The sequence below is a fragment of the Acinonyx jubatus genome, chromosome D3 (genome assembly GCF_027475565.1).
Source record: "Acinonyx jubatus isolate Ajub_Pintada_27869175 chromosome D3, VMU_Ajub_asm_v1.0, whole genome shotgun sequence".
Lineage (NCBI taxonomy): Eukaryota > Metazoa > Chordata > Mammalia > Carnivora > Felidae > Acinonyx > Acinonyx jubatus.
In genome coordinates, this window is record NC_069392.1 from 78,767,285 (window position 1) to 78,793,666 (window position 26,382).

At 47.2% G+C, this 26,382-nt stretch overlaps 1 protein-coding gene, 1 long non-coding RNA gene and 1 pseudogene across 2 annotated transcripts in view; 2 read left to right on the forward strand and 1 right to left on the reverse strand.

Annotated features, from left to right (window-relative positions):
• Positions 1-10,670, forward strand: part of PHLPP1 (PH domain and leucine rich repeat protein phosphatase 1) — a 211,600-nt gene extending 200,930 nt beyond the window's left edge. The window contains exons 15-17 of the mRNA XM_027069127.2: positions 5,073-5,267; positions 7,498-7,726; positions 8,638-10,670. Coding sequence (XP_026924928.2) covers positions 5,073-5,267; positions 7,498-7,726; positions 8,638-9,768 — 1,555 coding nt within the window. The 3' untranslated portion in view covers positions 9,769-10,670. The remainder of the gene's footprint in view (positions 1-5,072; positions 5,268-7,497; positions 7,727-8,637) is intronic.
• LOC128312368 (uncharacterized) overlaps positions 1-26,382 on the reverse strand; it is a 54,791-nt gene that overhangs the window by 13,030 nt on the left and 15,379 nt on the right. The gene's annotated exons all lie outside the window — the stretch shown is intronic.
• Positions 13,960-17,740, forward strand: LOC106985215 (centromere protein N-like; annotated as a pseudogene).

Genomic DNA, 26,382 nt, shown 5'->3' on the forward strand with positions numbered 1-26,382 from the left:
GATTACAAAGTGCTAAGAGCCAGCCTACCTGGCTTTGAACCTGGGCTTCCTACTTTTCTGCTGTGTGACCTTGGCCAGTTATGCAACCCTCTTCGGCTAAATTTCCTCAACTATCAAGTGGCACTAGAAATCCTACCTGTCCAGGGCACCTGGGTGGCTCAGTCAGTTGAGCGTCCGACTTCAGCTCAGGTCATGATCTCACAGCTTGTGAATTCAAGCCCTGCGTCAGGCTCTGTGCTGACAGCTCAGAGCCTGGAGCCGGCTTTGGATCCTGTGTCTCCCTCTCTCTCTCTGCCCCTAACCCACTCGCATTCTGTCTCTGTCTCTCTCAAAAATAAACATTTAAAAAAATTTTTTTTGAATCCTACCTGTACTCATAGGGTTATTGTAAGGATCCCGGGTCACACATGTGTGAAGTACTTGGAACAACGTCTGCCATATGGTAAACCCTATTTAAGTGTGAGCTATGCTTAAGGATAATGGTTATTACTGCTATTCATCTCCTAACTCCTTGAGAGCTGGGATTATCTTTTCAGGTTCAGATCTCTGTCTAGCCATCATTCGTATCAGGTGCTTAAATGTTTGTTATTATCTGGAGAGTAAGAAGTTACCTATATTCAATAAACTTCACCCTGATAGGAGCATAGCTCTGCAGGTGCTGATGAACGTCGTTATGCAACCACCACAGTCAGGGTACAGGGCCGGTCCATCACACCCAGAATTCTCCTGTGCCCCTGTGTTGTCATCCTTCTGCTCACCCCAGCCCTTGGCACCTCTTGGCCTCTTTTTGTTGCCTTGGTTTTGTCTTTCCTAGGATGTTGTATAGATGGAATTACAGAGAATACAGCCCCCTCCGTCTAGTTTCTTTCACCTAGCATAATGCATTTTATATTCATTCATCTGTGATGCCCCATGCTCCTTTTATTCATAGTTTATTCACCATTTGAAACAGATTTAGGATATCTCAGGTTTTTAGCAAGTACAAGTATAAATGCTAGAAACAGTTCCATATAGGTTTTTATATGAACATTATGTTTTCTCTTGTGTAAATACCCACAAGTAGGATTATATATTTAATTTTGTAAGACTGCCCAATTCCTTTTGATAATGGCTGTACCCTTTTGTATTCCCAGCTGCAATGTGTGAGAATTCTAGTTGCACATCCTCACTGGTGCTTCCTGGTATCAGGTGGTGGTGGCAGTGTTGGCCATTCTAACAGTGATACCTCGTTGTGGTTTAATTTTGCCTTTCATGATGACTAATGATATTAATCATCTTTCCATGTGTTTATCATCCATCCATTTTGGTGAGAATGTATTCTTTCACATTAAATAGAGCTGAATGTATTCCTGTAGACACCCTTTATCAAGTTAAGAAAATTCTCTTCTAATCATAGTTTGCTAAGAGTTTTTATAATGGGTATCAAATTTTGTCATGGGCTTTTCCTGCATTCAGTTGAGATGATCATAGTTTTGTTCCTTCATCTGTTGATACGGTAAGTTACATTGATTTTTGAATGTTGAATCAGCGTTGCATTCCCAGGATAAATTCTACTTGGTCATGACATATTACCCTTTTTATATGCTGCTCAATTCAATTTTCTGGTAATTTGTTGCTCATGTCTATATTCATGATGGATATTAATTAGCATGTAGTTTTCTTGTGATGTCTTTGACTTTGGTGTCAGGGTAATGCTGGCCTCATAGAATGAATTGAGGAGTGTTTCTTCTTCTTTAGTTTTCTTGAACAGTTTGTACGGAATTAGTATTTCTTCCTTAAATGTTTGGTAGAATTTACCAATAAAAGCCATCTGTGCTTGGAATTTTCTTTGGTTTTTAACTACACATTCTGTTTCTTTGCTATGGGATTATCTATTTCTTCACGAATGCACTTTGGTAATTTGTGTCTCTTGAGGAATTAATCTCTTTCATCTAGGTTTCAAATTTATTGTCATAAACTTGTTAATATTATCCTTTAAAATCTGTAGGATCTGTAGTAATGGCACTCGCTCTCTCCTCCTGATATTGGTAATTTGTCCTTTTATATATCAGTTTGGTTTAAGATTTATTAATTTTATTGATATTCTCAAAAAAAAACAGATTTTGGCCTCATTGATTTGTCTCTATTGCTTTTGTGTTCTAGTTCATTGACTTCTTGTTTTTATCTTCTTCTTTTTGTTTTGCTCTCACTTTTCTAATTTCTTAACGTGGAAGCTTAGGTCATTGATTTGAGCTTAGAACATCTAATATAAGCATTTAGAGCTGTAAATTTGCTTCTAAGCAATTCTCCAATGTGATTGAAGAATGCACTTTGTTTTGTTGTTGTTGTTGTAATATTTATTCATTTTTGAGAGTGAGAGAGACAGAGCATGAGCGGGGGAGGAGCAGAGAGAGAGGGAGACACAGAATCTGAGGCAGGCTCCAGGCTCCAAGCTATCAGAACAGAGCCCAACGCAGGGCTTGAACTCACGGACTGTGAGATCATGACCTGAGCCAAAGTCAGATGCTTAACCTACTGAGCCACCCAGGTGCCCCGAGAATGCACTTGGAATGACTTGAATCCTTTAAATTTATTGGGACATGTCAGTGGCCTAGAATATGGTCTACACTGGTAAATATTCTCTGCATTTGAAAAAATGAGTATTCTGCTGTTGTTTGGGGTAGGGTGTCCGTTAGGTCAAGTTGGTTGATACTGTTGTTGGGGTCTTGAATCTCCATACTGATTATCTACTTGTTCTGTCAATGGCTGAGAGACCGTAATTATGGGCTTGTCTGTGTCTCCTAGTTTTATCAGTTTTGCTTCATGCATTTCAAAGTTGTATTAAGTGCATAAACATTTGAAATGTCATAGCTTTGTGATGAATGCATTGATGCTTTTCATTATGAAATGACTATTTCTGTAATCTTTGTTCTGAATTATACTTTGATATTAATGTAACTACTCCAGCTTTTTTTTGATTGGTGTTAGCATAGTAGGTCTTTTACCTTTTTAACCTATTTGTCTTTTTATAAAATTCAGTTAGATCTTGCTTTTTTTTTTAATCCAGTCTGACTTTCTTTTGGCATAGTGTTTAGACCACTTTTATATTTAATGAAATTGATACGGTTAAATCGTATCAGTTTTACAGATCATTTTAAATGATCTTTATCATTTGTTCATTGTTTTCTATTTGTCTCTTCTGTTCTTCTTTATCTCTCTTCATTCTTTTGGACTATTTATGATTCCATTTTGTTTAGTGTTTGTAGTAAAACCTTTAACTTCTTATTTGAAGGTAAACTGTAATACTTCACATATCAGAACCTTTCAGTGTGTGCTTCCATTTCCCTTCTCCTGGTCTTTGTGCTGTTGTCATGTTTTACTTCTGTTATAAACCCCAAAATACATGGTTATAATTTGTAAATAGTCATTTTTAAAGCAGTGTTTCTCAACTTCAGTACTGTTGACGTTTTGAGCCAGATAATTCTTGATAGTTGGTGGGCAGGGGAGGGAGGTGTTTCTGTGCACATTACAGGGTGTTTGGCAGCGCCCCTGGCCTCTACCCGCTAAGTGCCAACAGCACCGTCGCTCCCAGCTGCGACCGTCAAAGATGTCTCCCCGGGGGTAATTGCCCCCATTGAGAACCACTCTTCTAAAACGATCTTTAAATAAGTTTTATATTTACTCATCTATTTGTCATTTCTTGTACACTTCATTCTTTTATGTAGATTCAGATTTCCATCTGGTATTTCCTTCTGCTTCATGTATTCCTTTTGTATTTCTTATACTGCCAGTCTTTTTTGTGGGAAATTGTGCATCTGAAAAGGTCTTTCTTGCACCTTAACTTTTGAAAGCAATTTTCACTGGTTTAGAAATCCAGGTTGACAGCTTTTTTCAAGCAGTACTTTAAAAATGTTGTTCTGCTGTCTTTGCGTTGTTTCTGTAAGTCTGCTGTCATCAAGGTCTTTGTTCCTCCACCCTACTTGCCCGCCTTTATTCCTGATTTTCAGCAATTGTTACACTTTCCTTTCATTTTCTTTTGTTTGCTATTTGTTGAGTTTCTTGTATCTACAGGTTTACAGTTTTCATCAGATTTGAAATCCTTTCAACCATTAACTTCTTCAAAAGTTTTTCCTGTCTCTGCTCTGTTGAAGACTTCGGTTCCCTGTGCTTGAGGTTACCCCGCACTCACTAATGCCCTGAATTTTTATTTGTCGGCCAGTCTTTTTCCCTCTGGGTTTCATTTTGAAGAGTCTGTGGGCCACAGTTAAGTTACCTGGAAACAATGGGATTTGGGTGCGAGACTCTGCAGGCCTCCAGAGCAGGCTCCGCCCGAGGCCCTAACCACCCCCCCCCCCCCATCCAGAATCTTCCTCCAGGCGATCAGCTGGGCAGGCTTCAAGCTCGCTCTCTGACCTGCACTTCTTATCATCCAGTGTCTCAATACTGTTGTTTCAGAGGTTTTTTTTTTCCCCTGCCTTTTTAAGTTGTTTGGAAAAAGATTAAAAGCGTAAGAAAAGGTCCCATTGTTTTAGTTGTTACTCCATTTTACCCAGTGTGAAAGTTCTCTTTTAATAAATGTTTTAGGACTGAATGTGAACCCATGGATTCAGAATCTTGTATTATCCCCCATACTTCCTCTTCTCGGGTCTTTCACTGCCATTTAAAAATAAAATCAGGGGCACCTGGGTGGCTCAGTCGACTAAGCATCTGACCCTTGATTCCAGCCCAGGTCATGATCTCACCAACCATGAGATCGAACCCCATGTTGGGCTCTGCACTAACAGCGCGGGGCTTCTCTTTCTGTCTCCCCCCTCTGACCCTCCCCCCCGTCTCTCTCTCTCTCTCTCAAAATAAACTTAAAGCTAAAATCAGAAGATGGGGGGGGCCAGGTGTGAAGTATCAATGTTTATCATTCTTCTTTGCTTTACAGAAAATTAGTTGATATGAATCAGCTGGGGTGACTTTACCTTAACTTATTCTTCACCTGTCTGAGGTCCTGGAGGAGGAGACAAGGCTGTTAACAGCGTGGGGCTGGGCAAGGAAAGATGACTTAAGACGTCTTAGCCTTAGGACCGATCACTCTTGCTTTGCAGGTTGTGTGTCGCAGCCCTGTCGGTGAACAACTTCTGTGACAACCGGGAGGCCCTGTACGGGGTGTTTGACGGGGACCGGAACGTGGAGGTGCCCTACCTTCTCCAGTGTACGATGAGTGACATTTTGGCCGAAGAGCTGCAGAAAACCAAAAACGAAGAAGAATACATGGTCAATACGTTCATTGTTATGCAAAGGTGAAACACAGTTCCTGCCATGTGTTTTCTTGCCCTTCTCGTGAGCGTTTGCCCGACAGTCTCAAAGCACTGTTGTCACATGTGGGTATTCAAGATGCATTCAGGTGATTTGCTTTTGCGTAAGCATCGGGGACACACCGTGTTCCGTCTGAGACATACTGATGTTCAGACAACTTTGTAGGAGGCCGAGTCAATGACAGGAATGTAGCTTAGAGCTTTTGGTCACTGTAGAAACTGGAATGTTTTTCGTAACTCGTAGGGATGAATGCTACAGGCGTCCCCTCCTTCAAAGAACTGTGCCTTCTTAGGTCACTTTAATGGCTTTGTAGGTTGTGAAGGAATTGCCTATTAATTCTGTCCTGCAAACACTCGTGCGGGACCGGGAACCAGTGTGTGAAGGTCAGGAGAACAAGGATGAGCTTTTCTCTTCCTCTCCTTTTTCTCTCGCTGGTTTGGAGCAACCTTTAAAAAAATTCTTTTTAATGTTTACTTATTTTTGAAGGAGAGAGAGAGAGAGAGAGGCACAGAATCCGAAGCGGGCTCCAGGCTCTGAGCGGTCAGCACAGAGCCCGACGCGGGGCTTGAACTCACGAACCGCGAGACCATGACCCGAGCCGAAGTCGGACGCTTAACCGACGGAGCCACCCAGGCGCCCCTGTGGAGCAGCCTTTAAAGTCACCCTAAGTCATAAACAGCGCCTCCCGAAGAGCTTGGTAGAGGCAGCTCCAGCGAGGGGTCTTTGCTCCTGGGCTCACTTGCAGATTCTAGTGGGCATGTAGCATTAGCAGCTAAATACTGGTAGTGGCTAACAATTAGCGAGCCCTTAATATGTACCAGTCCTCGCATCACATACACTTTACCCAGTGAGACACTTAGTGTGACTGTTCTTACTTGACTGATGGGAAACTGAGGTACAGAGAAGTGAAGCCAGCTTCTCGTAAGGGCTGTTAGAGGGGCAGTAGGACTCCACAGAAGGCTCCAACCGCAAGGCACATCTATCTCCTTCTCTGTTTTTACCATCGTGTCCCAGGAAAAAAAGCATGGGTGTATCAGAAACACAGACGCACATGTGCACGAACGCCCTTCGCACCCCCACCCAGAAGAGGTCTGCTTATAATTTTATAGCCAGGCAAGCGCTGAATAGGAAGTAAGAACTTAGGACCTTAAACTCTGGTTCCTAGCTGTGCCTTTCACAACTACCATCGGGCTTCTGGCTTTGCCAAGAGGGATCACTGTGCCTGTGAAAGGGAGAAAGCAGCCCAGCTGGTCCCGGGGGTCCACAGGCCGGAGTTCAAAGACCTAAACTGTCAGCCCATCTCCGGGGTCATTTGTATGCCGCTTCCTTTCCCCGTTAATAGGACACGGCACACACAGTCATCTTTTCTGCCCTCGGGGAACTGGGTTTTTGCGCGTGACATCCTGACGCCTTCGAGTGAGCAGCCTTGGTATGGTTTCCATTGCTGGTACGGCCGCTCCATGTGGGCTGAAAGTGTGTCTGCCCTCGTAAACAGAGGAGTCTGTCCAGACCTTCTTGCTGGTGCAGAAGCAAGAAGTTAGGAGCCCAGGAGGCCTTGCCCTCTGCGGGGCTTGTGGTAGGATTTCTTGGCTCTCTTCGTTGGAGCTTGTAGGTGCTTTGTGGACTCAGTCTGTGGAGTGCGGGGGGGATCGTGAATAAAAGGGTTTATCACGAGCACTTTGGAGCTTAATTACTAGAAAGGCCTTCCTATGAATATTCTGGATAATACTGGCCCACGTAAGACAAGAACGTGAACGGCCCAGTAATTAAAGGCTTGTCCCGGAGACGTCCTTGTAAAGTCCAAGTACTTTTGGGGCACACGCATCGGCGTATGGCTACACCTGTGTAGTGGTCTCTTCAGTTTCCTCTGCTGGGAGCAGAGAGGATGTAAAGAGGTGGACGGAGAGCAAAGAGGCCCTTTTCCTGCTGTCCCTCGGGGTGCGGTAAGTAAGGGAGCAGCAGGCAGGACAAGGGTTCCTCTGGTGGCAAAGTGATACCCCCTCCCCACGCCCCCAGGTGTGAGCAGACACCTCGGGGCAGGGGTTGTCCAAGTCCACGGCCCTTTTCCTGGGAGAAGCGGAGCAGTGCCTGCTTTGGTGGCAGAGGCCAAGTGGAACCCCCAGGTTCTAGGTTTCCTCACGGCCCCGGCTGAGGGAGCAGAACTGCTGTGTGATACGTCGTACGTGGGTTTGACTCCCTCTCTCTGCGTTCCAGGAAGCTTGGAACTGCTGGGCAGAAACTTGGAGGTGCTGCTGTCCTCTGTCACATCAAGCACGACCCTATGGACCCAGGAGGGTCCTTCACCTTGACCTCTGCTAATGTGGGGAAGTGCCAAACGGTTCTCTGTCGGAATGGGAAGCCGTTGCCTCTGTCCAGATCGTATGTCATGAGCTGCGAAGAAGAACTGAAGAGAATTAAGCGGCACAAGGCCATCATCACTGAGGTGAGGAGGGCACGGTTTTCCTCGGGACGGTGGGGTGAGGGGGTCAGGGCTGAAACCGGCAACGTTCCGAATCCACGGTGTCACAGAGCAACTCCTTTGTGGGGTAGGTCTGAAGGCCCAAGGTGCAGGGTGGCAGAGCAGCTCGCCATGGCCTGCGTCAGAGGCTGTGCCCAGTGCTTGGGGCCCTTGCCTCCCTCTGCCGATTCCTGCAAGTGCCCCTGTGCAGGGGAGCGTGAGGGCGCTGCCCCTGAAGTCAGTCCCCGGCTCTGCTGCTGGCGGGCTAGGCCTTCTGAGCCTCTCATCAGTAAAGGAGGAACAGTAACGCACCTGTGCGTCTTCCAAGGCCAATGTGAGTGCCAACGTAAAAGTAGCTAATTGTGATTTCGGGTCACACCTCCTGTTCCCTCTGAGTGGTTTCTTACCAGGGGCTCCTCTGCACCTCCCCCACCCCGGACATTTAGTCGCGTCCCAAGAGAGTTCTTTTCATGCTTTTGGCAGGCAGTAGGTACCGGCAGGGGGCCCCACGGCCTCCAGTGCCCGGGACGGCCCCATAACGCAGAATGATTCGGCCTCGGTGGTAACAGTGCCTCTCTTGGGACACCCTGGCGTGAGTCTCCACCCTGGGAGGCACTGGATCTGGGCCCTGGGAGTCCTGCTCCCCCCCCCCCACCCCCTCACCCCAGGATGGTGAGCGCACACTGCATGTGTGGAAAACGGTGCGGGGCTGCAGAAGCCAGCCTGCCCACAGGACGTGTCCATTCCCCCGTTATTGATGAAACCCCCAGAACCCGGTAGACAGTGGGGAAAGCTTGCCGTTCCGGAGGAAGAGACGCATCCCAGAGAGGCCTTGAGTAGGGCCGGCGGATACTCCCCATCTCCTTAACGTCGATTCGCACCCCCCCCCCTTCCAGGACGGCAAGGTGAACGGAGTGACGGAGTCCACGCGCATCCTGGGGTACACCTTCCTGCACCCCAGCGTGGTGCCGCGCCCGCACGTGCAGTCCGTGCCCCTGACCCCCCAGGACGAGTTCTTCATCCTGGGCAGTAAGGGCCTGTGGGACAGCCTGTCCGCCGAGGAGGCGGTGGCGGCCGTGCGCAACGTGCCCGACGCCCTGGCGGCCGCCAAGAAGCTGTGCACCCTGGCGCAGAGCTACGGCTGCCGCGACAGCCTCAGCGCCGTGGTGGTGCAGCTGAGCGTCGCCGAGGACGGCTTCTGCTGCTGCGAGCTGGGCGCCGGCGGGGCCGGGCCCCCGCCCAGCCCCGGCATCTTCCCGCCGGCCGCGAGCATGGCGACCAGGGACCGGCCGGCCGACGCGCTGGGCGTGCCGTCGTCCAGCAGCGGCATGGCCTCCGAGATGAGCAGCGAGCTGTCCACCTCCGAGATGAGCAGCGAGGTGGGCTCCACGGCCTCGGACGAGCCCCCGCCCGGCGCCCCGGCCGAGAGCAGCCCCGCCTACGCCAGCGAGCCGCGCTGCGCGCTGCACCCGGTGGGCCTGGCCCACGCGTTCCAGCGCCAGCTGTCCAGCGCCACCTTCTCCAGCGCCTTCTCCGACAACGGCCTGGACAGCGACGACGAGGAGCCCATCGAGGGCGTGTTCACCAACGGCAGCCGCGTGGAGGTGGAGGTGGACATCCACTGCGGCCGGGCGCGGGAGAAGGAGAGGCGGCGCCCGCCGCAGGGGCCGGCCGAGGCCAGCGACGAGGGCATCGTCATCAGCGCCAACGAGGAGGAGCCGGGGCCGCCCAGGAGGGCGGACTCCGCCGCCGCGGGGACCGTGGGGCGCCGCCGGGCCAACGGCTCCGTGGCGCCCCAGGAGAGGAGCCACAACGTGATCGAGGTGGCCGCGGACGCGCCTCTCCGCAAGCCCGGGGGCTACTTCGCGGCGCCAGCCCAGCCGGACCCCGAGGATCAGTTCATCATCCCCCCGGAGCTGGAGGAGGAGGTCAAGGAGATGATGAAGCAGCAGCAGCAGCCGCCGCCGCCCCTGCAGCCGCCGGGCCCGGGGGACCAGCTGCCAGACTGCTGTGACACGCCGCTATGACCCCCCCCCCCCCCCCCCCCGGCTCACCTTAAACCAGGGGTTCACTCCACGCCCTCTCCCGCTTTCCCACCCTGTCTCGGCACCTAGTCCTGGGCTCTCCCTCTGTTGGTCATTTTTTTTTTTTAAATAATCACCACTTTTCTTCTAGCGATGCTTTACGTTTAACTTCTTCCCCTAACGTGTCAGATGTGTAAAGACAAAGAAAAGGTTTAATATATTACAGAGAAACGGTTAATGATAATGTAATATTTTTTAAAATGGCTTTTTCTTGTTTTGTTTGGAGGGCAGGGTGCGTTGCCAGTGCTAAATGACTTAATAATATTGTAATTCTCTATTTCTTTGGGGGAAAAGGCTTTTTTTTTTTGTCTTGAAAATGATAGACATTTGTAGAATATGGAGACTAACTCCTAGGAGTTGCTTTACTCTGTCAGGTGACTTAAGTCACTGGGATTCACTAATTTTCTCTGAGAGAACAGTTGATTGAGAAATTTCTATTGTAAATAGCTCAGTGCTGTATAGTGACGCTTCAGACGTTTTGTAGTTTTGGCGAAAGGACAAGCCTGAACGACTGACTTTTCTCTTCCTCGCCCCCCTCCTAACCTGCCTCCGGCTCATTCGGTGTGGAGGCTGAGAGCAGCTAAGGGGCTTCTGTTCCAACCAGGTGGATCTCAGGCCACTGGAAACTAACCTGCACACAGGGGCCTCTGAGCCGTTTTTCTTCCTCTCCCGTCCCCACCCCCTTGCCCTCCGCAGACACTTGGTGTGTCCCTTACTGCTGCCACAATCAGCATGACTGTAGAGCCTTCAGCTAGATCATTTACATACCGAGAGTTCTATTAAAGCAGAATGCACAAATGAACATGTCATAATTTTTGTTATAATAAATATGAAATTTACAAGTATTGGACCCATCTGCTTTTGTCCCAGGAGCCAGGTGGGTCTAGAAGATCACAGCCAGCTTGGGTTCAGAATGAATGGATGTGACTTCAGGGCTATCAGATACTTCTGACTGGTGCTGTTTGTTTTTGAAGGGAAAACACCCAGCAGGTTAACCTACATTGAATGAGCTACCGGAGTCAGCCCTATGGTTAATGATATAAAGAGCTGGTCTTCAAGCCTTTCTACTTCCTGTTATTATCACCTAGGGTGGACATTAAGGGAGGGGGGTGGACAGAGACTATGCAGAGATCCCTGGAAAACTCCTCCCTCAAAGCCGAGTTCGTTTCCAATTCTCCCAGGGACCCCTTGACCCACAGGAACAGGTTAATAGACCTTCGTGTGAACGGGGAAGGTCAGGAAGTGGTTGCCTCACTCTCCATCACTAGCAGAAACAACGTTGGCACCGTGGGATCCACTAAGAAACCCAGTATTGCCAGCTGACTTACTGGCCCCATTTAGAGACTATAGCGCCTCCCTTCACCCCCACCCTGCGTCTTGTGCACCGTGTGTGGAAGGTGCTGGTGGTCATTCTGTCTCACGTGGACCAGCTTCCCAGGCACACCTGTCTTCCTTTTCAGGTCTGCCCTTGTGTGGGACCTGGCTGGTTCCGTGACAGGACAGGGCAAATAGTATTTCTCAACCTGTAGACTCGGTGATGGGCAGTCTGTTCTTTCACTGGGGTCCAGATCAGTGGACCAGCCTGGTCTTGGTGATGTCCATGCTTCATTCTGCATCTGGCTGCATGTACACATGCTCTTTGAAAACCACCAAGGCCGTGGAAGGATGCTCCCATCTTAGCCCAATAAGGGACCCAGGCATCAAGGGACTAGACTGCCCAAGCCCAGGCAGAGCTCTCCATTCTAGACAGGAAGCAAAACCAGCTCAGGATCTACCAATCCAGACCCTTCTACCAACGCCTTGCCTTCCTCAGGCTTTGCCCCGCCCCAGGGGGATCCGAGCACACTTGGAAAGCTCTGGGATTTCACATGAGCGCCTTATTCGCTACAGAAGAGGGGGCGCCGCCGGGGCCTGTCTCTGGAGCCCGGACACCCACCTGATCTGACCTGGTTTCTCTTGATTGCTTTTGTCACAGCGCCACCTGCTGGTGAGGTCAGACTCTGGGTAGAAATGGGCTTACTTAACTCTGTTCTTTATCCTTCCTCCACTCTTCCAGAAGAAACAAAGTTACTTATTTTCTTAGGAGCGTGCCAGAAAGCAATCCCAAGCACCCAATAGGCAGAGAAGCTGCATTAAACCTTACTATGGCACCAGGGCAAGTCGGCCTTGCAAGGTGGGAAAAGGAGACGCAGACAAATCAAAAGGTGTAACCAGAATCCCAGCATGAATCTGGGAGAGAGGAAGTCAGGCTCCAACATCCACTGAGCTCCCCGTTCCCCAGGATGAGAGAAACACAAATCCATGATGTGTGTTAGGTCTTCAGGGCCCACATCCGAGACTCCGCTCCCTGCTGGCACGGCCCAGCATGGAACGATGGAACATTCTCGTTGGTGAGGACTCCCACGTGAGCACTGGTCAGACGGCACCGTGAGTTCACCCGCTACAAAGAGAATTTCGTTCAGTGTGGGGTTGGGGCGTCTGCCCCACCCGCCTCCCAGGGATCGAACCAGATAATGTAGTTAAAGTAATTTGTGGAGAGGAAAGCCTTATACAAGCGGAAGTATTGTCGCGGTTGTGAATGAACCAATGACGGTCACCGGTAAGAACTGGGAGCACAGCAGAAGTACCTTTTGAAATTAAAAGCTCTCAGAGAAACGTCTGTTGGAGGGGTCGCAGGTGGCAGAGATGAGGGAACAGTAAAGAAAATCGGCTTTTCTCATTTCTTGCCACTAAATCTCATTTTGCTTTTAGTTCCTCCCACAGAAATTTCCTGCAGACTAACCTGTGCAAGCTTTTCAGTGTCACTTTCGTCACCCGTCTCTCGTGAACTGGTTCTTACCGCCGCATATGTGAAAGAGGACAGTAAAAGGCTGTCCCCATCCCACGCCAAAACACAACTGCAACCAAATTCAGGCTGACTTGGGCACACCTGCTGTCCTGATCAGTGAGTGAAAGCACGAACGACGCGAGGCAGGCAGAGCTCTGGACCAGTAACAGGAAGCAAGTCCCCAGTCACCGCAACCCACCATTCACTCAACAGTCCAGACGCAGGACACGCTCACAGGACCTCAGATGCAGTGGGGCTTGGGGGTGGTGATGGCCGGGCCAACCACGTGGGGTCCTGAGTGTCTGAGCCAGAGGGAAGATGGACCAAAGACCCTGCATATTGTCCCCTCCCTTGTAGAAGACTAAGGTTGAACCTTTGACAGGAGGAAATGGGCAAAGGGGTCCCCGAGGCCACCTTCCATTTTCTAGGCTGTGGGTTAGAGTAGAAAGCCATGCTGTCCCTTGCCTGCTTGTTGGGCTCTGATTAATGAGTCCCTTCATTTTATTCCAAATCAGAAACACGGGGGTGCCTGGGTGGCTCAGTCAGTTAAGTGTCTGACCCTCGATCAGCTTGGGTCGTGATCTTGTGGTTTGTGGGCTCGAGCCCTGCATCGGGTTCCATGCTGTTCGCGTGGAGCCTGCTTGGGATTCTGTCTGTCTCTGCTCTTCCCCCGCTCGTGCTCTTTCTCAGAATAAATAAATAAACTTAAAGAAAAAATTATCCAAATCAGAAAGCGTATTCTATCCTGTTCAAAAGGGGAGTAGCAGGCAATTTTCTGTCATCTGCTTATGACCAACCAGACTATGGTCACGGTCATTCCTCTTCTGAAAGAGGTGGAATTAAAACTGGCTTTCACCTGAAATTATAAGGAAGTTCTAGTCATTACCATTATTTGGGTCTTATTCCAAAGACTATACTTTGCCCTAATTACTAGTCTTCTCTATTGAAAAACGTTGAAATGTCAACAAAGATCATTTTCCCAAATGTTGTGCCTTGATGTTGACTCTGTGAGCTCATTTAATAGGTCATTGGCTTTTCTGGGTCTTTAAGAAAACTCCATAGGGGCACCTGGATGGCTCGGAAGGTTGAGTGTCTGACTTCGGCTCAGGTCACGATCTCACAGTTTGTGAGTTTGAGCCCCGCGTCGGGCTCTGTGCTGACAGCTTGGAGCCTGGAGCCCACTTCGGATTCTGTGTCTCCCTCTCTCTCTCTCTGTCCCTCCCCTGCTCACACACACACACACTCTCTCTCTCTCTCTCTCTCTCTCTCTCTCTCTCTCAAAAATAAACATTAAAAAAATCTTTTAAAAAAGAAAAAAGAAAACTCCATAATTAACAGCAGCTTTCCATTTAGAAATCGTGCGGTAAGCCAGCGATAACAACCTGCGCGCAAAGTTCACTCTTCTATTTGTTTTATCGTCTATGACACATTTTAAGAACTGCTTGAATATTCCTCTCCCTAGAACGTTTCAGGAGGTTAAAAATAGCTCTTTAAGATCTCCAGTCCAACACAGCGACGCAGGAAGAACCTGAACGCACCTCCGGCGCTGACGCATCACATCTACAGCTATTTATAGAGCAATTCCTCCTGGAGCCGAACTGAGGGCCGACTGAGCAGCTTCACGAAAGACAGAGAACAGCAAGAGAGAGAGAGAGAGAGAGGCACGGTAGCGAAGGGAACCCCAGCCCGACAGCAGGAGCTGCAGTGGGGACACTACCGAGGGACCATGAGCAGATTCGTCTGCTGTGAAGCACAGAAAAAAAAAAAAGCCACAGTTGAAAAGGGCAATGAAAATATAAAGGAAGCAGGCCTGGAACCCCACGCAGTGGCGGCCGGGGCAGAGAGGCTGTCGAGGGCCGCGACTGACGGTCCACGTCCCCCGCGTTAGTGCCGACGGGAGCAGGGGCTGGGTGCCCTCGCTGACCCGTCGCCTGAGGGAGTCGCAGGCTCCTCCTGGCCCCCACCGGCCCCAGCTGTCCCAGCAAGAGGCCATCCAAGGCGCACGCCGAACAGCCCTGCGCAGCACTCACTACAGCTCCGAGCGGCTCACCGAGGCGACACGGGTGCAGAGCTCACTGCGACGCTCCAGGCCCAGGCCACTTGGACGACAGAGGACTCACCTGGAGTCCCGTCTGCGGAACCCACCCCCCCCCCCCCCCGGGAGACCCGGCCGATGCCCGCCTCAGCTCGAGCCGCATCACCGGGTTAGCCCCAGAACGGAGTGCTCCAGGACCCCCAGCCTACGACAGCGACAGCTCCCGCCAGCCAGCCAAGGTCACCGGGCACAGTCCACCCAGGGGACCACCGTACGCAAGACCATTCCTCCAAGGTTAGGAGAAGCAGGGGCACCTGGGTGGCTCAGTCAGTGAAGGGTCAGACTCCTGATTTCGGCTCAGGTCACGCTCTCATGACGCGTGAGTTCGAGCCCCATGGGTCCCTCCGTGCACTGAGAGCGCGGAGCCCGCTTGGGATTCTCTCTCTCCCTCTCTCTGCCCCTCCCCTGCTTGTGCGCACGCTCTCTAAAAAATTTTTTTCAAAATTGAGGAAAAGTAGCTGTTCCACAACGCATAGAAACGAACACAGAAAGAAAAGCAAAACGGACAGAAAAACATGCTCCAAAGAATAAGACAAAACCTCAGAAAAAAAGAAATGAATGAAATGCAGATAGAAACAATCTCCCAAAGAATTCAAAGTAACGTTCACAAAAATGCTCGCCGGGATGGAGAGAAGAGTGGACGCGCTCAGTGAGAACTTCAACGAAGTGACAGAAAACATAAGAAACACCAGTCGGGATTGAAGAAGTTAGTAACTGAAATGAAAAATACATTAGAGAGAATCAACAGATTAGAAAATGCAGAACAGACCAACGATCTGGAAGACGGGGCCACGGAACAGCAAAAAGAACAGCAAAGCTGAACAAAAAGAAAAAAAAATGTAAATGACGACAGGTTAAGGGATCTCTTGGACAATGTAAAGCGAGCAAACATTCACATTATAGGAAACCCAGAAGGAGGAGAGAGAGGGAAAGGGGCAGAATCATCATCTGAAGACATACCAGCTGGAAACTTCCCTAACCAAGGGAAGCAAACAGACGCGTGGGTTCAAGAAACAGAGAGTTTCAAACAAGATGAACCCAAGGAAGTCCACACCACGACACATGATCATTAAAATGCCAAAGATTACAGAGAAAGAATTTGAAGAGCAGCAAGACGAGAGATGACTGCCGGCGAGGACAGCCGCGCCACAGAGACGGATGGAACTGTTGCCCAGTTTATCGTGAGGACCGTCTCAATGATCCCAATGACCGAAATGATGACGCTCTTCCAACCTGGGAATCTTTTTGTCTGAAACTCAACAGACCGTAGACTTCCAGCAGAGAAAGGAATCTCTTGTTCGGGCCTTGCTTCTGCTCGGTGAGGAGAAGCGTGCAAGTGCCCACGACGCGGCCCCGTTAGACGCCGCTTATACTCTCCTGTGAACACCAGAAAGTTTGAGATGTTTTTCGGATGAGGAAAGGACCGGGTGAAGGCACTGACCTTTTTGGTTCAGAACCAACATGGGACGATTCTTCAGACAGCGTTGGAAAATGTGACGGTCCGCTTCAGAGAAGCTGTGGAGAATGCGGTATGGATCCGAAATGCCTGGGGAACCAGGAAAAGTTCATACCTGCCTATGTGGTAAACTATTCCCAGACCCCCTGCGCCTTCCCCTCCTCCTTCCAGCTGAAGAACAATATAACCCTTCTGGGCCAGGCACGGACAGGTGCTGGCGATCACCACACGGCTCTGAAAATGGACCTCAGAGGCCGGTATCCGGGTTCTCTGAAGGCTACTACTGTTTTTAAACAGTGCAATCAGACCTTTGAAACTCACAACTCAACTACACCCCTACAAGCAAGAATCCTTGAGCTGGAGATACACATGGATTCAAGGATCATTCATGACAACAGACTAGAAAAAGAGACACTTTGGGAGACTATCCTCGACCAAGACAAGAATTTGCACAACATAAGCTTGAAACAAAGTCCAAAGTGACGTAAACGGAGGCATCTGGCAGCACCCGGGTGGCTCAGTCGGTTAAGACTCCGACTCCCGATTTCGGCTCAGGTCACTATCTCACAGTCTTGAGATGAGGCTCTGTGTTGGGGTCAGTGAGGAGCACAGAGCTTGCTTGGGATTCTCTCTCTCCATCTCTGCCCCTCCCCTGCTCATGTTATCTCTCTCTCTCTTTCAAAACAAATAAACTTTAAAAAAATTTAAAAATAAAAAAGAATTGGAGACATCTTGGCTGAGAGAAAAGAACCCCTCCGGTGCCTAATAAAGTTCTCCAGCCCGTGGCTTCTGGAAGTGGTGAAATGCCTGGCACCAGCTGGTCCTTCAGACGATACACACTTTCTCCAGTGCTCATTTGCACACCCATAAGGGGAAGGATGATTTTAAAATCAGAGATAAATAAGATGTGGTTTTGTAAGCACAGTATTTCCTTGACTGTATTGCATATGCGTTTCAGTTAACAGCTAGTTGGATGGCTTCTGTTTATAAACTTGTGTTTTAGAAATTAATTCTTGATATTGACAGTTTAGAAATGTTCAGTATACTTCTGGGGACTGATTCTTTCCTCCTCGACTGTGTACCTCTCTCCTCCATATCCTGCAAAGCATAGCAATTGGGAGCCTTTAAAAAGTGACAAGATGTCCTTTTATTCATTACTGTCTCTCGATCCTGGAGAGATCAGGTTCTAATTGCTTGTTTCCATGAATTTCGTCCTAAGCCTTGGATCATGGAAAGCAGCAGCAAGAAACTATCCTCAACTCAAAACTTCCCAGGAAAATCATAAAGTTGGCCCATTCAAAGGGTACAGTTGGGTCCATTAAGTGATTGCAGGAGGTAGCATATCAGATGATTCAGTTATATAAAAGAATACCTTCATTGTAAATAGGAAGCTTTTCATAATGTTTTATCATACATATGGTATTCAAACTCACCATACTATACTGATTTGTGAATAAGGATTTTAAAACTGGTAAAAAGAAATAAACAAAAGCAGCATGAGAGAAGCAACTAGTTATATACAAAGTAAAACCTCACAAAGCTATCGGCTGATTTTTCAGCAGAAAGTTTGCAGCCAGAAGGCAGCAGCATGATAAATTCAAAGTGCTGAAAGAAAAAAAAAACCTACAACCAAGAATACCCGGCAAGGTTACCATTCAGAATTGGAGGAGAGGTAAAGAGTTGCCCATACCAAGGAAGGCTGGGAGGGAGGAAAAAGTAAAGGAGTTCATCACCACTGAACTGGCCTTACAAGAAATGTTAAAGCACTTCTTAAATGGAAAAGAAAAGGCCATAATTACAAGAAAATTATGAAAGGAAAAAATTTCATGAATAAAATCAAATATATAGTAAAGGTAGCAATCATTTACGAAGCTAGTATGAAGGTTAAAAGACAAAAGTAGTAAAAATCAACTCTATCTAAATAATTAGATAAGAGGACCCACTACCTAAAAAGATGTAAAATGTGACCATATATACATAAAACATGGACGGGGGAATAAAAGTGAAGTTCTTTTAGGATATGTTCAAACTTAAGTGACCATCAACTTAACACAGACTGCTCTATATTTATATATTTTTTTAAATATGAATACAGACCGCTATGTATTTATATATGTACATTTAAAATTTTTTTAATGTTTATTTTTGAGAGAGAGAGAGGGAGAGAGACAGAGCACGAGCAGGGGAGGGGCAGAGAGAGAGAGACACATACACAATCTAAAGCAGGGTCCAGGCTCTAAGCTGTCAGCACAGAGCCCAAGGCGGGGCTTGAACCCACGAACTATGAGATCATGACCTGAGCCGAAGTCGGACGCTTAACCAACTGAGCCACACAGGCACCCCTATGTGTATATTTTATATGTGAATTTTATGGCAACCACAAACCAAAAACCTATAATAGATGCCCAAATATCATAGGAAAGATAGCCAAGCATAACCTAAAGAAACTCATCAATCATGAGGAAAGAGCAAAAGAAGGAGGAACAGAGAAGAACTACAAAAACAACCAGAAAACAACTAACAAAGTCGTAAGACATGCATCCCTACCAAAACTTAGGTAGGATGTAAATGGTCTAAATGCTCCAATAAAAGACATGAGGTGTCTAAATGGATAAAAAAGGAAGGCCCACCTATAGGCTACTTAGAAGAGACTCACTTCAGACCATACAGACTGGAAGTATAGAGAGAAAAAGATATTCCATGCAAATGGGGGGAAAAAGATGGGGTAGCAATACACACTTGGCAAAAAAAAAAAGAGTTCAAAACCAAGAATGTAACAAGAAAGTAGGGCATTAAAAATAAAAGGATAAATCCAACTAGAGGATATAACAATATCCATGCACCTAACACTGGAGCACTTCAAACAAACAAACAAAAATATTAACAGACAAAAAGGGTGACACTGACAATAATACAATAATAACTTAGGACTTTAACATCCCACTGACATCAATGCACAGATCATCCAGGCAGAAAGTCAATAAGAAAACAGTGTCCTTAAATGGCACATTAAACCAGGTATACTGAACAGATACATATAACACGTCCCATCCAAAAACAACAGAATACATCTTCTATTCAAGTGCACATGGAAACTTCTCCAGGATATCTCATGTTGGCCACAAAACAAGTCTCAATAAATTTAAGCTTTAAATCCTATTAAACATCTTTTCTGAACACATTGGATGAAACTAGAAATCAATTACAAGAAAAAACTTGAAAACATGTGGAGCTTAACAACATGCTGCTGAACAACCAGAGGAAAAATGAAAAAACCAAACAGAAAACTTAAAAGTACATGGAGACATAAATGAAAATGAAAGCACAACCCAAAATCTTTGGGACACAGCAAAAGGTTCTAAGAGGGAAATATATACCAATACAGGCCTGCCTGAAGAAAAAAGAAAAATCTCAATCTAAACTTACACGTACAGAAACTAGAAAAAGAATAAAGCCCAAAGTTAGAAGGAAGAAAATAATAAAGATCAGAGCAAAAATTAAATGAAAGAGACTAAAAAAACAACAAAACAAAAACAAACAAACAAACAAAAAACAATAGAAACATTCAACAGACCCAAGAGCTGGTTCTTTGGAAAGATAAATAAAACTGATAGTCAGACTCATCAAGGAAAAAAAAAAGGATGACACAAAATCTGGAAAGAAGTAACAACCAACCAACACTGCAGAAACACAAAGAACTATGAAAGACCTACTATGAAAAATTACCTATCAACAACTGGACAACCCAGAAGAAATGGATACATTCCTAGAAACATAGAATCTTCCAAAACAGAATGAGGAAAAATAGAAAATCTGAACAGAATGATTACCAGTTATGAAATGGAATCAGTAAAACAAATCCCAACAAATGAAAGCATTCACAGGTGAATTCTACCAAGAATTTAAAGAAGAGTTAATACCTATTCCTGTCAAACTATTCCAAAAATTAGAAGAGGAAAGAAAGCTTCCAAATACATTCTATAAGGCCAGCATTATCCTCGTACCAAAACCAGACTACAAAAAAAAAAAAAAAAAAAAAAAAAGGAAATGACAGGCCAATATCCCTGATAAACATCAACTCAAAAATCCTTAAGAAAATACAGCAATTCACCAATACGTTAAAAAGATCATTCGCCACAATCAGCGCAATTTATTTTGAGGATGCAAGGATGATTCAATGTCCACAAAATCAACGTGATACACGTTAACGACTGAAAGATAAAAATTATGTGACTGTCTCATTAGATGCAGAAAAAGCATTTGACAAAATTCAATATCCATTCATGATAAAAATTCTCAAAAAGTAGATTTAGTGGGAACATACCTTAATATAATAAAGGCAAAAACGTGACAAACCCCTAGGTAACTCTATGAAGAAAAACAGAGCTTTCCCTCTAAGATCAGGAACAAGACAACAATGTCCACTCTTGCCACTTTTATTCAAATAGCACTGGAAGTCCTAGCCACAGCCATCAGACAATGAGAAGAAACAAAAGGTATCCAAGTTGGTAAGGAAGAAGTAAAACTATCAGTATGGCAGGTGACAGGATTCTATATGCAGAAAACCCTAAAGACTCCACCAAGAAACTAATAGAATATGTGAATTGAGTAAATTTGCAGTATACAGAATTAACATACAAAAATCTGCTGTGTTTTTATATAAAAACAACAAAGTAGCAGAAAGAGATACCAATTCCCTTTATAGCTACACCAAAAAGAATAAATTACCTAGGAATACACTTAACCAAGGAGGTGAAAGACCTTTACTTTGAGAACTATAAACACTGATGAGATAAACTAAAGACAACACAAATGGAAAGATATTCCATGTTCATGGATTGGGAGAGTATTATTTTTTTAAGTTTATTTATTTTGAGTGAGTGAGGCGGGGGTGGGGGGCGGACACAGGAGAGAAGCAGAAAGAGGGAATGAGAGAGAATCCCAAACAGGCTCCACAACGTCAGTGTGAACCCCAGTGTGGGGCTCGAACTCACAAACTGTGAGATCATGATCTGAGCTGAAATCAAGAGTCAGACACACAACCAAATGAGCCACCCAGGTGCCCTGGATTGGAAGACTATTATTAAAATGTCCACACTACCCAAAGCTCATTGCAATCCCTATCAAAACACTAATAGCATTTTTCACAGAACTAGAACAAATAATTCAAAAGTTTGTGTGGAACCACAGAAGACCTTGAATAGCCAAAGTAATCTTAAAAACAAAGCTGGAGGTATCACAATCCCAGTTTCAAGATCTACTACAATAGTCAAAACAGTATGGTGCTGGCACATAAATGAACATTTCAATGGAATACAGTGAGAGCCCAGAAATAAACCCACGGTTGTATGGTCAATTCAGGTATGACAAAGGAGGCAAAAATAGCGGGTGGGGAAAAGACCATCTCTTCAACAAACAGTGCTGGGAAAACAGGACAGCGACATGCAAAATGTATCACTTTCTTCCACCATACACACACACAAAAATGGATTAAAGACTTAATGTGAGGCCTGAAACCAGAAAACTCATGGCAGAAAACATAAACAGTAATCTCATGGACTTCAGCCTTAGCAACGTTCTAGATCGGTGTCCTCAGACAAGGGAAGCAAAAGCAAAAATAACCTGTTGAGACTACACCACCAATAAAAAGCCGTGCACAGTGAGGGAAACCATCAAAAAACAAAAAGGCAACCTACTGAATGTAAGAAAATATTTGCAAATGAAATATCTGATAAGGGATTAATATCCAAAAAATATAAAAACATATACAACACTAAAAAAAAATAAAATCTAACTAGAAAATGGGCAGAGGACCTGAATAGACATTTCTCCAGAGAAGACATGCAGATGCCCCAGAGGCACAGGAAAAGACTCTCAACCTCACTAACCATCAGGATATGCAGATCGAAACCACAATTAGGTATCACCTTCCCACAGTCAAAATGGCTGGTATCAAAAAGACAAGAAATAGGCGTTGGTGAGGATGTGGAGGAAGAGCAAGCCCTCGTGTAGTTTTGCTGGGAATGTAAACTGATGCAGCAACTGCGGAAAATAGTACGGAGGTTCCTCAAAAACTTAAAATAGCAATAATACACGATCTAGTAAAATTCTAGCACTGGCTATTTACCCAAAGAAAATGAAACCACGAATTCAAAAAGATATATGCACCCCCGTTTTTATTGCAGCATTATTTATAACAGCCCAAGTTATGAAAACAACTTAAGTGTTGATTAATAGATGAATGGCTAAATATGTGTACACACACACACACACACACACACACACACAGAGGAATATTACTCAGGCATAAAAAAGAATGAGATCTCACCATTGCTGACAACATGGGTGGACACAGAGGGCATGATGCTAAGAGAAAGAAGTCAGAGAAAGATAAATACCATATGATTTCACTTCTATGTGGAACTTAACAAACAAAACAAATGAAGAAACAAACAAAAAAGCAGGAACACAGCCACAAATGCAGAGAACTGGCAGTTTCCACAGGCAACTGGAGTGGGCGTTGGAAAACGGGGAAAGGGAGTGAGAAGCATAGGCTTCCTTCCGGTTGTCAAATGAAGGTGACAGGGATGAAAGGCCCAGCGTGGGGAGTACAGGGTATTCTAATAGCGCTGTGTGGTGACAGATGGCAGCTGCACTCGTGGGGAGCACAGCATAACACGGAGCCATCAAATCGCCATGTTGCACACCTGAAACCGACGTAATACAGTGCCTCAGCCAGGCTTCAAGAATGTAAGGATACTGCATTCTTTCATCGGAAATATCATTACCACGACATCAATAAAAGACGACTAAACCTTGCCGGTTAAAAACTGGCGTTCATGGTTTTTTAAGAAAAAGGTAATACGTGCTCATTTACAAAACATTTTAGACACGCAGTAGAATCCCACAACTTAGAAACAGCATTGTTAAAATTTGAGTCTATTCTCATTTAAGATTTCTTCTCTATGTGGGCACATATTTTTTTAATGCTTATTTTTTGACAGAGAGAGCAGGGGAGGGGCAGACAGAGAAGGAGACAGAGGATCCAAAGCGGGCTCCACACCGAGAGCAGAGAGCCCGAGGCGGGGCTCGAACTCACAGACTGTGAGATCATGGCCTGAGCCGAAGCCAGCCGCTCACGCGCCCCGAGCCCTCCGCCTTTTTGCACCCTCCTGGGCTGTGGAGCAAGAAAGGCACCGGTTCAGGCCGACGGCCCCACCTGGTGCGCAGCTCCAGACCCCCTAGGCCATGCCGCGTCCCTGGCAGCACTGATCTTAGACCTTCCTCACGACCCTAAGTGCCTCAGTTCCCGGCACGTCACCCACCCGCGGTCGGCCATCTCCGGCCTCTTCCTTCTCTGCTCCCAGCCTCCGGGCCCCTCTGCCGCCCCCACCCTGCTGCTGCTGCAAGTTCAGGGTCCTCTTCTCGGGCTCTGCCCTGGCACTGCTCCCTCCCCCGGAAGCGCGCGCAGCCTCTCCCATTGAGCAACGTGAAAATGGACGATCGTCCCTGTTCCTGCTTCCGTGGTCCGCTCTCCTCTCTCCTTCCCCTACGTCCTGCCTGCCGTCCCTCCCCCGTGGCCTGGAGGCTGCTCAGCAGGGTCGCCGGTGGCCTTGGGTCTGGCTTCCAGGGACAGTGGCGTGTTACAGCCGCCGGTGGCACTTGCTGCCCACAGCTGACCATTCCTCGGATCCAACTGTCCGGTCCCCCACCGCTCTCGCTTTGCCTTTGGACGGGCTTCAGACGGTTGCCGCTCCACGTTACGCAGCACGCCCTGCGTGACCCAAACATTCGGCCCTCGCTGGTCCCTTCCCCTCTTGCTCGCACTGCGATCTGGCCCAGAGCACTCGCCTCGCGTCCCCGTGTCTGCCTCCTCTCTGCCTCGGGGACGCCTGCTCCCAGGACTCAGGCACCACGAGCCCAACCTGCCCCAGAGCTGCACCTCCTGTAAGCCCGACCGGAGTGGAACCTGTCACAGGTCACCAAGTCCTGTCGATCCTTTCTCCTAAACCCTCCTGAGCAGACAGATATTGGATACATTTTTTTTTTAATGAAGACAATTACTTCCTATTAACAAAAGGAACGCAAAGGAAATAGAAGAGGGTAAAAGGGTAAAGAATATTTGACCTAAGACTGGATTAAAGGGAGACAAGGAGTTCTGATCCAACGGCGACCCGGGAAGGCCCCGACCTGCCCTCCCCTGCAGACACAGCATACCCGCCGCCGCTATTTGCAGAGCGACTCCCCCTGGAGAGCGGGAGGCTAGCGCTCTCTGCGAGCGACAAACAGACCGTGTACAGTACGGGGGTGGGACCAAGACACCCTCATGGAGGGAACCTCTGCCTCCTATTCTGTGAGCTGCAGCGGGAGGGGACACCACTGAGGGTCTGAGGGCACATTCGCCTGCTGTGGGGCACAGAAAAAGAGGCGCATTTTAAAAGCACGTGCCCATAACCCCGCCAAAACACTGGGGGAGGTTATGGACCCCTCTCCCGGTCAGAAAAGCTGGCAAGCAGCATGGCGACCGCCCTGACAGCACAGACAAGAGCGGGTCTGGGTGCCACATGTAGCCCACGCCCCTGGGAGCCCCCAGCCCCTAACCCACGCCCCGCATTCCCCGGGGCACAGAAAAGCACGTGTGGTTCAAAAGAGCAACTAAAAGGTAAAAGACGCAGTACTACAACTCCGCCAAATGGCAGGGGAGCCGCTGGGACTCTCTCCGGGTCCCAGGGGCTGGCAAGTGACACGGTTTACGCTCCCCCCTCTACCTTGATAGGGCAGACAGGAGCGAGGGTTGTGCACCCCAGCCGGTCTAGCACGTCAGTAAACCCTGAGATCCTAGCCCACACCAGCCACAGCTGTTCAGCCCGGGTAACCCCAGCATGGCTCACATAGGAACACCACCGGTCAGCAAGCGCTACGGCACCAGTGGTCTTACCGAAGTGACACAGGTTCAGAGAACCCCAGAACATTCCAGGCCTGCATCGCTTTGACTCCAGGAGCCACGCCAAGGCAGCCCTTGGCTTGCACCCACTTCAGCCTCAGCTGTCTGACCAGGGCGCCCTTTGAGAGGAGAGCCACAGGAACACCCTGGCCCGTGTCCACACCAGCTCCTGCCCATCCCACTCTGGCAGTCCCCGCATGGAGTGCCCGAGGACACGTAGCCCATGACAGCCACAGCTCCAGCCAGCCAAAGTCGCCAAGCACACCGTCTACACAGGGGACATTGACACACAAGTCATTCCTTCAAGCTTAGAAATAGCTATTCTGCCTAATTCATAGAAAAATACATAGTTAAACAAAATGAGGAGACAGAGGAATGTGCTCCAATTGAGACACCGAGACAAACCTCAGGGAAAGGAAAAAAAAAAAAAAAAAGCTAACTGAAATGGGGATCAGCAATCTACTTGGCAAAGAATTCAAATTACTGTGTGTGAGGATGCTCACAGGATGGAGGGAAGAGTGCAGGAACTCAGTGCGAACTTCAACAAAAAGATGGAAACTATTAAAAAAAAAAAGCCAGAATTAAAGAACAAAATAACTAAAGTGAAAAATATGCTACAGGGAATCAGCAATATTAGAGGATACAGAAGAACGGATCAATGATCTGGAAGACACAGTGATGGAAAGCATCCAAGCTGAATAACAACAACAAAAAAAGAATTTCAAAAAGGAGACTAGGTTAAGAGATCCCTTGAACAACATCAAGCAAACAGACATTTGCACTATAGGGGCCCCAGAAGAAGAGATGGAGAAAGGGACAGGAAAATTATTTGCAGACATAAGAGCCTGAAAATTTCGCTAACCTGGGGAAAGAAATAGACATCAGGTTCAGGAAACAGACTTTCAAACAAGATGAACCAGAGGGGGTACAACCCCCAACATATAGAAATAAAAACGTTAAAGATTAAAGATAAAGAGAATTTTTAAAGCAGCAAGAGAGAAATAACTAGTACATACAAGGAAAATCCCATGAGGTTATCAGCTGATTTTTTTCAGCAGAAACTTTGACTAGATCATGCTTGTCCTTTCTGGCCTGTAAAGTGCTGAGAGGAAAAAACCTACAACCAAAAATGCTCTACTCGGCAAGGTCATCATTAGACTTGAAGGAGAGAGAAAGAGTTTCCAGACAAACACATGTTAAAAGAATTCATCACCACTAAACCAGCTTTACAAGGA